The sequence below is a fragment of the Mugil cephalus genome, chromosome 4, assembly GCF_022458985.1.
Source record: "Mugil cephalus isolate CIBA_MC_2020 chromosome 4, CIBA_Mcephalus_1.1, whole genome shotgun sequence".
Classification (NCBI taxonomy): domain Eukaryota; kingdom Metazoa; phylum Chordata; class Actinopteri; order Mugiliformes; family Mugilidae; genus Mugil; species Mugil cephalus.
In genome coordinates, this window is record NC_061773.1 from 25605425 (window position 1) to 25618816 (window position 13392).

General features: G+C 41.4%; 1 protein-coding gene across 3 annotated transcripts in view; it reads right to left on the reverse strand.

Annotated features, from left to right (window-relative positions):
• The window catches only part of phactr3b (phosphatase and actin regulator 3b), a 47904-nt gene that overhangs the window by 16132 nt on the left and 18380 nt on the right, over positions 1 to 13392 (reverse strand). For all 3 annotated transcript variants that reach the window (XM_047583891.1, XM_047583892.1, XM_047583893.1), the window contains exons 5-8: positions 10631 to 10864; positions 10341 to 10548; positions 8155 to 8345; positions 5458 to 5611 (exon numbers count right to left, since the gene is read on the reverse strand). In XM_047583891.1, coding sequence (XP_047439847.1) covers positions 5458 to 5611; positions 8155 to 8345; positions 10341 to 10548; positions 10631 to 10864 — 787 coding nt within the window. The remainder of the gene's footprint in view (positions 1 to 5457; positions 5612 to 8154; positions 8346 to 10340; positions 10549 to 10630; positions 10865 to 13392) is intronic.

Below are 13392 nucleotides of genomic sequence, written 5' to 3' on the forward strand. Positions count from 1 at the left end.
CATTCAGCGAGAGAACACATTCAGCACGATCACGAACCACTGGGTGTTTACAGAGTCGGCCTGGGAGAGGTCCTTGAGCCCCTGTTGCCGTTGTCGGGAGGGAGCGTCACGTTCTCCGTGCCGACCATGTGGTCATCGGGACGGAGACACAGACAAACAAACAGGCGGTGCCGTCGCCCCGAACGACGGCACGCCTCAGCTGTCCACAACCCCGACTCAGATCACGCCGACGACTCTTGCTGACCAGCAGTCGGTCACAGCCAGAGCCGAGCACCTGTGAGAGCCGAGCCGAGCCGGCAGACACAGCGTCTGGCTGAGACCACTCCTGGGCTTTTATGGTTGGCATGGGACACTTTTTGCACAGAAACACTTCAACTATCTGAGAAGTCCAGGAAATTTAGCCTTCTAAATAATAAGACTAAATGTCCTCGACAGCAAACTAGAACAAATACAAATACAAATACATGTATTCAGACAGACCTACTCATTTCCATGGTTTCACTTTTATCTGTTGTACTTATATGTACTTATATATTTCATGTACGTGTTTTAATTTTTTTTTTTTTTTAGTGCATATAAATAAAATGTATTATTATTATTATTGTTGTTGTTACTTGTTGAAAAAGGCCAAAATTATTCAAACTTAGCATATTCAAGAGGTTTCAGTTGTTGATGCTGAACTGCAATAAAACAAATGAAATATCTACAAAGTCGTCATTATGATAAGGAGATTAGGTCATAATCCTTACAAAAAAAAAACAAGCTAGGCCTATTTCATTCTCAGTGGCACACAACAACGCTCCCTTCACCAAATAGAAGAAACCAACTTCAGCTATATGACTCTTTTGAATGTACAAGGCCTGTTCTGCTCATCAGCACCACAGTGGCTAATGGTGCACCAGTGTCTTCAAGAACTGTGCATCAGCAACTAGGAAAAAACATTATTGAAATAGAAAAAATAGAGTGAAACTGAACTGAAATTTGCAAAAGGAGACGATGAATGGATGAAGGAAGATTGGTATAAAGGGTTGTGAGGTGATGAGTGTAAAATATTATAAAAAATGATATAGTATTATGATGTGGGTGCTTTTAACTTAGTGAAAATTCTAAGTATAATACAACATTGTGGGGAGGGAAGGAGAACCATCGGGGAGTCGTCGTAGTGGGAGGTGGATTTATTTTCCAAGAGGAACCTAAACATTCTTCTAACGCAACGGAAGGAATCTGCTCAACTCTGAGGATGATAAACTGGCCCCTCTCAAAGTCTGTGGTGAATGATGCATTCAAGACAACTTAGGAAAAAGTGAACTCTGAGTTGTCAAACTCAGAAATTACTGCTTCACAGCTGCTGCACATATTTTAATGTTGAGCAAACAGTGAAAATACACCAAACTTATTTTTTTCTCCTCGGAGTTAATCTGGAACGTGAACGCTATGATACCGAGTTGGAATCCAGAATTTACGGGTTTTAGTGAAGGCATCGTCTAAGCCGCCATTTTTTTTCCCCATCGGTACATAAATTTGTGAAGCTAAGATAATATGTCGCAACTGCAAACAAAGGACTTAAAAATAGTAAAAGTAATAATAATAAGACCAAATATTAAATGTTAGGATGTAAATTTTGCAATTTGACTTGGACGAAGGTCCATGTTGGTCTCATTTGTCCATAAAACGTTTCTAGCCTTCGGCTACCTGCCATGTTGCCGTGCTGCTGGACCAACAGTGGATTATGATACCTTTGTTGCTGGCGTCAAATTTAAATGCCTACAGTACGCCACATTTTAACTACTGAGGCGCAGTTTGGCACATTTTAGTAGTTTAGATCACTGCAGTAATGCAACATTTTAATTTTGTTTTGTTTGTCATCACGTCTGTGTACAGCAATTTTTAAAGTGCTTTATAAATAAAGGTTGATTGATTGATTGATTGATTGATTGATTGATTGGTTTGATTGGCCAACAGGGAAATCTGTCTCCGACCTGCTCTGACCTCTGTCCCCACTCATCTCTGTGTACTGTCCATAGCCCAACATGCCACCGTCACACTACCCTCTAATTACACATAATTGATCACTTCCAGTTTTCATTATGCAAGCGTAAAGCAGAGTTCACTTTACATAATCAGAGCCATTGTGTCTCTCCATATTGTCCCCCCCCAGAGACGAACAGTTTCATACGTCCATACTGGAACGCTCACTAATAGCATTCATGATGTCATGAGCCATTCTGCAACTACACGCCAAGTTGCGCCTGTGTGAGCACGGACAAGCTCACATGGAGCAAAGCGTGCTGCGAACGACTTTGGTTTATGACGGGACGCATGCACGGCGACTGCCACCATCCAGATTGACGTGCAGCTGTGAAATGGTTAGGACGAGGATGTAGGGAAACATGGAGAAGAATGACGCCGGGCTCAAAGAAGCTCACGGACAGTCTCATTTAGCCTGAACGTCATCGGGTCTTACTCATCTCTCACAGTAAGGTTACAAAGCTGTAAATGAATTAGGCTTCATCAAACGCTCGCTGGCTCGCTTTCCTCCCGGTGTGGTCGGACAGGAATGGAAACCAGCTCTCTTTCTCTCTCACATCAAAGTCTCGGTGTCTCTAATTAGCTGCTTTGACCTGTGATGGTGCTGGCTATGTAATAAAACCACACCCAGGACACAGCGGAGCCTCATCTCCCTGTAGGTCACTGGCTCCGCGGTGACTGCAAAAAATTACATAACGATGATTAGACTCTAACTCCACAGAAATACTCTCTAGTCGCCCTCGTGTGTGGTTTAATTGGTAGAACTACTACTTTGGTACTACTACGATATCACAGCTACTACATCCCTCTCGTATCTGAAAATCTTGTCAATTCCAAATAGAGGGTATGCACTGACGTCACTGCCGCCTGGGGCCACGACCCTGTCTGCTTGATATTTTCACTGAAGGCAATATCGTGTAATTGTAGTAATTTATTTTGGACCAGTGCAACAGTTAGTAGCTATCAAATACAAGGAAACGTCACAACATGCTACAATATGTCATGGATTTGAAGTTTTGAATTAATCTGAGATACATATATTTCATATTTCTGGTTAAAATGTGTTTATAATGATTTTCTATACGCACACCACCAGTTAAAACTCTGAGATCAGTATCCTCTGGTATAGTTGGTCAGAGCTTCATCCCACATCAACATAATGACCCAAAACTTTAGTCCAAGCTCTACCAGAACTACCTCAGGATAAAAACTAGATGGAAAGCTTGAAAACATGGAGTGGACCATGGCCCAGTCTCTAGACTTTAACCCCGTGGAGCTGATTTGTGATGAACTGGACAGAAGAGTGAAAGAGAAGCAAGTGACACACATTTCTGGGAACTTCTGCAACAAAATTGGGAAAAAAAATATTTGATTTCCATTTTAGAAAGAAAAAATGTGTGTTCACAAAATCAGCCAAAGATGGTTACGATGATGAGTCCAAAGTTTTCAGAATATATTTTGGGTTATATATTGATTGCATGATTTTGTTTTAACTTCAGTTGTTTATTTGGTCTGTGCTTTCATTTCAGAGTAAAATGAGACATTAAACTGCATAAATTTCGAATAAAAAAGACAGAAATATTGGAGCGCCGTAAAGTGTATTACATATTAAAAGAGCAATAATGGGCCTTTTCTTACGAGGTGAGTTCAGCCAGCTCTTTTGAGCTGAGAGTGGTTTAAAGTAACGACGCATGTGAAAAAGCTAATTAGGTCTGCAGTTTGTTTGTCACATTCTGAGATTAGTGCGAACAACAGTTTCTGTATCGAAAGCAGGTCGGCCTCGAGACAAAGCGCTCAGCAGCCTTCGGCTCCAAGTGAGGCGTGAACACTTTGCTAACAGGCTACGATCACGGCTGCCTGTATTAACGCAGAACAATTAAACGTGTTAATAATGCGCAATGGGGTAAAGTGCAAAAAAAGCTACACAAGCAGCGTTAACTATCTGCGAGTCCAAAAAGCCAGTCACTCACTTTTACTTTCACACTTGATGGTCTATTCCCAGAAATCAGCCACCGTGTAGCCAACTGTAGTGTTAACTTCTGACATTAAATGCAGTAATGCGACTATGTTTCCAGAGGCGTGAACCTTCCCCCTCGCCCCTCTGAACACTGTGTAAGCCTACCAGCACATGCTGCGACAAAATAATCTATTTTGATTGTGTTTGTAATCCTATTAAAGCCGCCATAATAACAGCATATTGGCTTTTACATAACGCGGCACGTACGGTTCTGTTCTGTTGCATTCCTCCCCTGCCTTTCAGAAAATCTTGCTCCACACTTCAAAAATTAGACGACTTGACCCAGAAAAAACCAAGAAGAACAAGAAGAGAAAACAAATCTTCACGCCAAAGTAAACACTACGGATTCTGGTGACAGGGCTGGAATGAAATATGAATTCATATTTCTCACTTTGACTGTTTACTGTGATGTTCTGTGAAATGTGTGTTATTATTCTGCTTGTATACCACACAGTGTAACAGATTTCATGAGAAATACTGGAGCCGTCCTCTGAAATGAAATGGAACAACAAAACTGATCAGCGTTATGAAGGTACGATTCAGTTTTTAATCACTGAGGTGGATTACACAGGATTTAGCCTGTGAACTTTGTTAACCATTTAGGTGCATTCCTCATAACGAAGGAACACAGTTTTCTAAGGCAGGGGGGTCAAACATCCAACCTGCCAAAGTGTGAAAATTGCACAGGAGACGAAGTAGCTGTTATTCCTAATGTGTCCACTAGGGTCACACTGCTTCAGTCAGAATCTCATGTACGTTTACATGCACATGAACAAAACAAATTATTGCCTTAATCCGACTTTAACTAGACAAGCTACGCACATGTACACGCATTACGCCAGCTAATATCAGAGGTCTCCTTATCTGATTAAGACACCCAGATAATGTGGCTGATTTTCTCCACCATGTATACCACTTAATCAGAGTTTAACTAGACAATGTGTGTGTGCATGTTCGACAACTACTGGGGACTTGGGCCGAACTAAAACAGTAAAATACGCGTCAAATATATATTTTTTTCTCCAATGATATTTTCAAACATATCAGGCAGTTAATATAACGCATGTTCGAGTGTCAATTTCTTTGATAAATTTCGTTTTGCAATAAGCTGCATTTATGTACATTATCTACTTAAAAAAAAAGATTCCTTTGCTGTTGAATAAAACGTAAAGCTTAGTTTGTTTACCCTTCACAGTGTGTCAGCACATCACATAAATATTGTGAGCATTGCATTAATAATCCTGCTCTAGGAGACTTGTTAGGGAAAATGCACGGGAAAAGGTGAAAACGGCAACGTGTGGACAATGGTGATGTTATGTTGAGTGATGAAACTGACATACATGAGGCACAGCATGATGGGAGGGGTAGGGGGGCGTGGGGGGGCTGATCTCGGTCCACACAGAGCCACTCACTTGGCCAGCTTCATCTCGATCTGCTGGCGGATTTCCTGCCGCTCCTGGTCGCTGCGCACGGGGAAGATGTTGCGGTCCTCCAGCTCCTGCTTGCTGGGCCTGTTGCGAAGCTTCACAGCCAGCAGCTCCTTCCTCATCCTGCGTGGGAGGGTCCCTGTTTGTTTCGAGCACAAATTAGGGTCAATAAATGACACGGTGGCTTCTCGAGCTGTCACACCTGGTTCTGCAGCTAAACGCGCTGAACTGATGCTGATCTCCACACAGCATCTCCACACTTTTGTATCTGTTTGAGAACATGAAATCAGTAATAACGTTAATTCTTAATTTGTCTTATGACGCATTTAACTTATTAAAAATATTTGAACGTCCTTATGCTTTATATTACAAACTGAATTACAAATATATCACTTAAACTACTAATGAATTAAATTTTCCATCAGTTACAGCTTCTAGGGCAGGGGTCTTCAACATTTTTCAGATCAAATATACATTATTATTATCATTTTGCATTCAATATTAAGCTATTCAAATCACGGGGAACATGATAGAGTCAGAGTGTAATATGCTGACTTGTGATTGGCTCAGCAGCGATAGGGGCGTGGCCTACTGTGTATAGGAGGCGTAGATTGACAGGACTAGGGTGGAGCTCATGTTCATGTGTATTTAAAGAAATTTAAATTTGAGGGTTAAAATTAAAATATGTATATATATAAAAAATGTCTAATCAACCAAATATGTTGCCCCATTCCTTTATGCAGAACTCTGTCTGTCATAAAATTATGTCCAATAACGACCATGAGAAAACAACACTTTTCAAACAAGCCAAAAACTGGATTTGGGATTAAGGTCTGGACCCTGAGTCTCTGGGAATTAACATTGTTGTTTTAAGCTCATTCTTGTGGAGCTTTATCTTCTTGTTCGGGCTCGGCTTTCTAGAAAATACTGTTCAATCTCACCCCCACTCTCGCAGTAAGGATAAACAAATATTTTCTTTGATTTTGCTGCATTTATGCTCCCGTTGAACCTGCACAGGAGTTCAAGCTGCCGGCTGGAAAGACGCATCGCTGCACCAGCGAGCTTTGCGGTGAGGATTTCTGAATCAGAATCAGAAAAACCTTATTTATCCCCGAAGGGCAATTAGGAGGGCAATGAGTGGCGCATAAAATTAAAGAGCAAGAGAAGAAATACACAAAGGTGGGTGGGCAAAAGCAGCATATGGTGTGCAAAGGCAGGTAACAGTGTGAGTGGTTGCTGTGGAGGTAATAAGGCAGAAGAATCTATAGAGTCGAGATGAGTAGTAGTAAATATGAAATAAATGCAAAATAGCAAATAGTCCAAAAATACAAGATACAGCTCCTGTATTGGTGACTATGTGAAGTGTTGACTAAAAGATAAATGTTTGCTGCCTCCATTTATCCCTTTACTAAAATATGTTGAATTTGTGTTAATATGTTTTTAAAGAAATTTAAATTTGTGTGTACATACACACACACACACACACACACACACACACACACACATATATATATATATATAAAATGTCTAATCAACCAAAGGTTGTGCGACCCCCCCTGCAGTACCTCTGCAGAACCCCTAGAGGTCGCGGTTCCCCTGTTGAAGTAATACATACTGTATGTTCAGAGGCAAGTTCACAATTAAAAATAAAACAAAAAGATAAACACAAACAAGTTTTGATTCAATATTTATAAGCTCAATAAGCACCGTCTGTAGTTTTATCTTATTTATACAAATGCCTTCATCTTTGCCTGAGTTCTGAAACCTGCACTAGTTACACAGGTTAATGATTGTCCTTCTCTTCTTATCCTTTAGTGGGTCAATGCTGCATTTTATGGCACAAACCCTCAATGTGTGGGGTTTTCTCTAAATGTGGTGATGTCATGCTGATCGTAATTTGACTGACATGGGGGGAAACAATCACAACAATAAGAGCTGCCACACAATGTGAACAATGGACGAGGTTCTTTCATTACAGACTTTCACTAAAAGTGGGAGTTAAATTTGCCTTCTTAAAATAAACACACAATATGTCACACACCGATCAGCCACAACAATAAAACCACCTTCCTGATAATAGGTCTACCTTGTGTCTCCAAAACAGAATGAGGGTGTCGTCATGTGGGGTCAGGAAACAGGATGATGTTAGTGGGGGGGCTTTGAGGGGAGGGTCCAGGTCAACACCTTGTGCTGTTCTTCATGTATTTTATTATTTTTTTTTTGCCTGTGTCAGGCTGCATCCTGCTGGGGATGGAGTGTCACTGCCATGGGATGGGGGTGCACTCATTCATTTTGTAAATCTCTTCTCATTCGGTTGCTATCCCATTACTACGTCTGCAGCTAACAGATGTTGGTATCACTTCACCCTTTTTGTTGCTGGCGTGCAGCGCTCCAGCTCCACCTTTCCAACGTTTGTCCCCCCCAGACATTTTAACAGTGCGCCGTTACGCAACCCACATGAATGGCCAAAGAATTAGGCCAAACGGAGCAGATGTTGACGGGCCGCTGAAACTTAGCACCAGTGAGTCTGCTATTCGTCAATGCTGCAAATCTCCCTGTCATCCTCCGACTGTAAACAAACATCAGCCGAGATTATGACGTTTCGTTATCCCCTGACGCGGTGCCCAGACTCTAATGGCAAAGCAAATATCACAGCACATGTCCGCATGTCAGCAGACCTACCAGAGATCACAGACTCATTCCAGCTGTCCTGGTCACTCAGGTATGCGTCCAATCGGCAGTTCTCCTTGTTCTCGTCGGACTCCTTCTTGCTCTCCGACTCCCCGGCAGCGTCCCTCTCTGTGCTGGAGGTGCGCGACAGACGGCCGTCCAGCCTGCGTTTCGGAGACGGGCGTGCTTCCTTTGTCTGGAAACTGAGATCACACGTCACAACACGGGCCTGTCAATTACAACCTTGGTGAAGGCTTTGGCGTACGTTTCAGAGAGTCGGCCAAGTGGTTAAAAAGATTTTTTTTTTTTTGCGCACAGCTCAGATTCTCCCCTTCTTACTGTCTAGATGGGATTTCATGTATGTGCAACATTACAAGTCACTGTAAACAGCTGTGGCCATGAGAGGGAATCCAGCTTTAATTACTGGAAGTAAAGAAAGAGTGAAGGCGTCATCAAAACGTAAATCTTTGTGAGGTCTCTTTAGCTAACTCCAGACTTTAATTCATCTTTGTGAAGTAACTGCATTGTGTAAAAGACGCTCTCTGCTGACTCAGAGCTGTAATCTGCAGCCTGTAGCTTTCAAAAGAGACAGAAGAGGCTAAAAATAGCTTTATCTTATAAGGCCAACCAAGGCCCTCCCTCAGAGTTAAACAGTCCTACTTTAAAGGCTCTTTTAGAGCTCGTCAGTCTGGCTCGCTCTGTAATAACTCCACCCAAACACTAGTCAGCGCTGTGTCTTTTTGCCAATTACGTTGATTTTTATTTCTACTTCCTGCTTCACTTCCAACAATGGGCGACACGAGTCGTACAAACGTTTGTATCTCTGAACCTCCTCAGTTAACCTTTCCTCGATGTGTTCCATCTTTAATGCGTAACGCGTTACAAAGGTAATGCAATTACTGTAATTTGTTACTTTTTGCTGTAACGAGGTAATATAAGGCATTACAAAAAAATACTTGTAATATTTAACTTGGTACAAATGTCAGTGATGCGCGTTACAATGGAGCTTAAACCCAAGATTAATTAAATTAATTAAGTTGTGTGTTTTTATACAAATTCAGGATAAGCAGAGGAGAAAAAATATCTGAGCAGATGTTAACTTCCTGTTAGTAGAGAACAGCTGATTGGGGGAGAAGATGAACTGCAGCGACAGAGTCAGACTCTACATTCACCAGATGGACGTATGCTCATTATTTTAAGTTGGTCAGAGAAAAGGATACGAAGAACATTATAGTTAAGTTCACTTAACTACAGTGTTCAGAACCAAAAGATCTCTGTACCTTAAGAAATAACACAAGTAATTTAAGGAAACATGTAGCGTGGTGCAGCTTCCTTTAGGGGTTCAGTTACAATTAACAGTAGTAGCTTCTAGTAATATTGAATTCAATATGAATAAACCTAATCTGTGTTGAGCCATGAGCCATAACTGCTCCATTATATTGTACTGTTGTTAGCGTTAGCTTAGCTTAGTCATTATGTCACATCACCTTCTACTGGATGTGGAAATGAGCTGCACTGAATGAAATAAGATCTACTGACAACACAAAATCCATATTTACGGTTATTTTTGGTGAAAGTAACTTTAAAAGACAGTAATATTATAATGTAACTAATTACTTTACAGTAAAAAGTAATGCATTACATTTTTGAAGTAACTTGTCCAACACTGCTCTTGTGGTCTGCGTAGTAGTACAGTAGAAGACTAAACCACTTACAACGGTTACTGACTTTTGCAATAAATGTTACAGTTTTCACACAAATGACGTGTATGTAAAGGGTTGTCACAAATTCCTTTTACTGACATTCGTTTTTTTTGTGTCAGGTCGTATTTTGGCGAATAAATGGTGAATGGTCTGGTTTAAAATGGTCTGGTTTAAAATGATTTACTGTGTACTGCATACACAGTGAATCATTTTAAGCCTGCAGCACAATAAAATGCACTTTAGCATCGAAACTGACAAAAATCCCTAAAGAAGCAGAAGTAGAAACGCAGCAGAAACGGCCAAATGGATAAAAACCCAGGTCCCGACCAATGGTTCTCTCAATAAGACCCAAGTTATTTACATTCACTGTCAATGTGAAGTTATGAACTGAGGAGGGAGCTGCAAAGTATCTCTCTCTTCAGCTTTTTACCAAATATCTCGTTAGCTACACACAAACATGTGCAACACAAAGTTCCAGTTCCTGATAAAACTGACCTGTCCTGCCTGTGTTTGGTGGCCAGGGCGCGGTGCAGTTCCTCGATGATGCAGCTGGGGGGCACCTGTGGATGCAGCGCTCCAAGGTGAGGGGACCCAGTTGGAGTGGAGATCCTGCCCCTCAGCAGAGAGCCGTGGGGGTCTTTGGGAAGTGTGAAGTTCCTGGGTAGGGTGGCTGGGGACTTTTTCACCGGCACAGGAGGAGCACCTGGAGGGGGGGAACCATCAAAGTGAGACACCACCGCGGTGTGGACGTGACCGTGAGACACAGGTGTGTCCGGTGAACTCACCGTCCAAGCTGCCCAGCCTCGTGAGCAGTTTGACGGGGAGGTTGGGCGGAGGGGGGGTGCTCGCACGTCTCTGAGGCTTGGCCGCCGCCGTCACCTCCGGTTTGCCCTGGTCGGCCTCCACTTTCCCCGCCGTCTCCTCTTCGCTGGGCTCGCTCAGAGAGGTGCTTTCATCTCCCCCGTCTTCACTCTGGCTGGGATCTCCCGCTGCCTTTGAATCTTCAGTCACATCTTGCGCTGAAATAAAGCATCGACAGAGGTAACGCAACGGCTGGGCTCTGTCTCCACCTGCTGGACAAACTGAGACGTGCTGAAGCTCGAGGAAGGAAACACATTTTAGTAACAGGATTTCTCATATTATCGGCCAAAACGTGATCAAACTAAATCAATATGGCAAAGAATTTACTACATTTAAGAAATGGTAAAGTGGATTCAAGTGTCTCATACATATATTATGATAAAAAGTATATGGGCCAGCATTTGTACTTTTGATTAGTGTGTGCAGCCTTTACATCAGCCATATTATTTACTTTTTATTGCATATTGTCCAAAGAGTATGAATATGTCTCTCTACGTCAGCTCTGAGATAGACTGGAGACCTGTCCAGGGTCCATCGACCGCCCCCCGACAGAGGACAAGCAGTTACAGAAAATGAATGAATGAATCACATAAGCAGTGTCATTTACTGCCAAAGACTCGCACAGTGGGTTTATAAAAATAGGTTTTCTGAAACCAGCTGAGCGGCGCAGCTGTGGTGAATATGTTCACTGTTCATTGCTTCACACTGCACATAGACATTGTTTCCATACAAACATGGACTAGAGCCGCTTCAAACCTCCACCAGCGGATGTTTGCGGCCTCCTGTGAGTAGTGGAAACAAGTGTGAATGCTGACATGTCAACACGAGTTGATTAGGTTAATAGTTGGCAAACAGTGGCCCGTGTTCACGACCAGCTAACGCGAGGCAGCGTCGTTCACCTTTCAGTCGCCTCGGAGTTGTGTTTCCTGCCGACTCATAACCAGCATCATCCACTCTGGTTTTAATCTAATCTATATCTGTATCTATATCAGGGTACGGATATACGACTACAGGAGCTTCTTCACTAAATCAGCTGGAAATAACATAAGAGCAACGAGAATGAACCAAAACAGCAAAGTCACAGGCTGTAAAATCAAAACAGTGAGCTGCAAGACGCTAAAATCTTAACGTCTGTGACTCGATTACTTGCTAATACGTAAAAAAAAAGTAATAAGTGTAACCGTCACCTCTTACCGCTACTTGGGGATACATTGCTACCGATTTCCACAATTAGATCTGATTCCGATTCACAAGGTCCCAATTTCATTTGATTCAATCTCAAAACTAACGCTGTCATTGGTTCCAGAGATTTGTGGCGTTTTCCGCAATATTTATGCTGCGTTACATTTACCTCGGAGGGTGAAATTTGGCACCGGGAATGACGTCACACCTGAGTTACCGGTGTAAAACTAAATGACCTTGTCTGAATATAGTTTGGTGTAAACTTGGTGTATTTAATAATCGCATGTTTGAGTGCAGAGTGAAATTATTATTATTTTTTAATTCTTGATATTAACTAATATTGCTATAATGTTAAACTAAATTTAGGCTATTTAAGTTGCACACATTGTAAATGCAACAGGTAACTTGAACCAACTAGTTTTTTACCAGAATTATTTACAGTGATGAAACCTACAAGACCACACGATCCAGAAATGTATAAAAACATTAAAAAGTTTTAATTGTTTAATTTACATAAACCATGACTGTGATACACCAATAATCACAGTTTGCCATGATGGTGTTTCATACTGTTTTGGTTTTACCAGGCTATTGTTTTTAGCCGTTGTTAGCGCGACATGGGCTCGTGGTTCCCATAAAACACATGAAAAACTTAAATTACACTGTAACAGCATTTCAACATATGTATGTGTTAAAACACTGTCTGTGCGCCAGATTTATTACAACACAAACTAATCAGAAGTGCTAATAAACGGAACATTACAGGAGCTTTTAACTACTGTTTACACACGAGGCGGCCATCTTGGTAACTCAGCTCTGGGTTAGTGATTATTCTACGACTTTTGAGAAGAAAATCTGACTTCGGGGGGACGTTCCAGTTGAAAATCTCGAAGATTCTGACTTCTGAGGACAAATAGAACGCACCATTAAACCTCTAGTTTCACGTCTGTCATGTGTCACTGCATAGCTCGACATTGGTAGCACGTAGCCAGTCTTGAGATTTTCAATGAATTGATGCAGAAAGTGGCATGAATTTAATATATATATATATAAAAAATAAAAAATATGCAGGGATTTTATTGATTTTGATAGCGGATCTTTCAAATTAAGATGAATATGAATCAGAAAACAGATTTTTTTAAAGCTTGCCCTAGCTAGGTGTCAAGCGTTGGGAGTCACGGGGTTCTTACACATTTGAAATTTTGAGTATGGGTACGTTTTCCAGACCCTAAATTCCAGACTTCTCGGTAAGATGTTCTCATTATTCTGTAAATGTGATTATGTCACCAAATCATTTCCAGAAGATTATCGTTGGGTAATGTAGCTCATTCATATAAAATCAGTTCACATTCTTTTTATTCTAATTGCACATGAATCATCCATCTATGATCATCTACAGAGCGACTGTGTGCTCTCACACAAACAATTCAACCGTGCCTTAAAAAAAACAGATCAATCCATTTTTACTTTTAGATATTTTATGATCAATTTCATGAAACGTGAA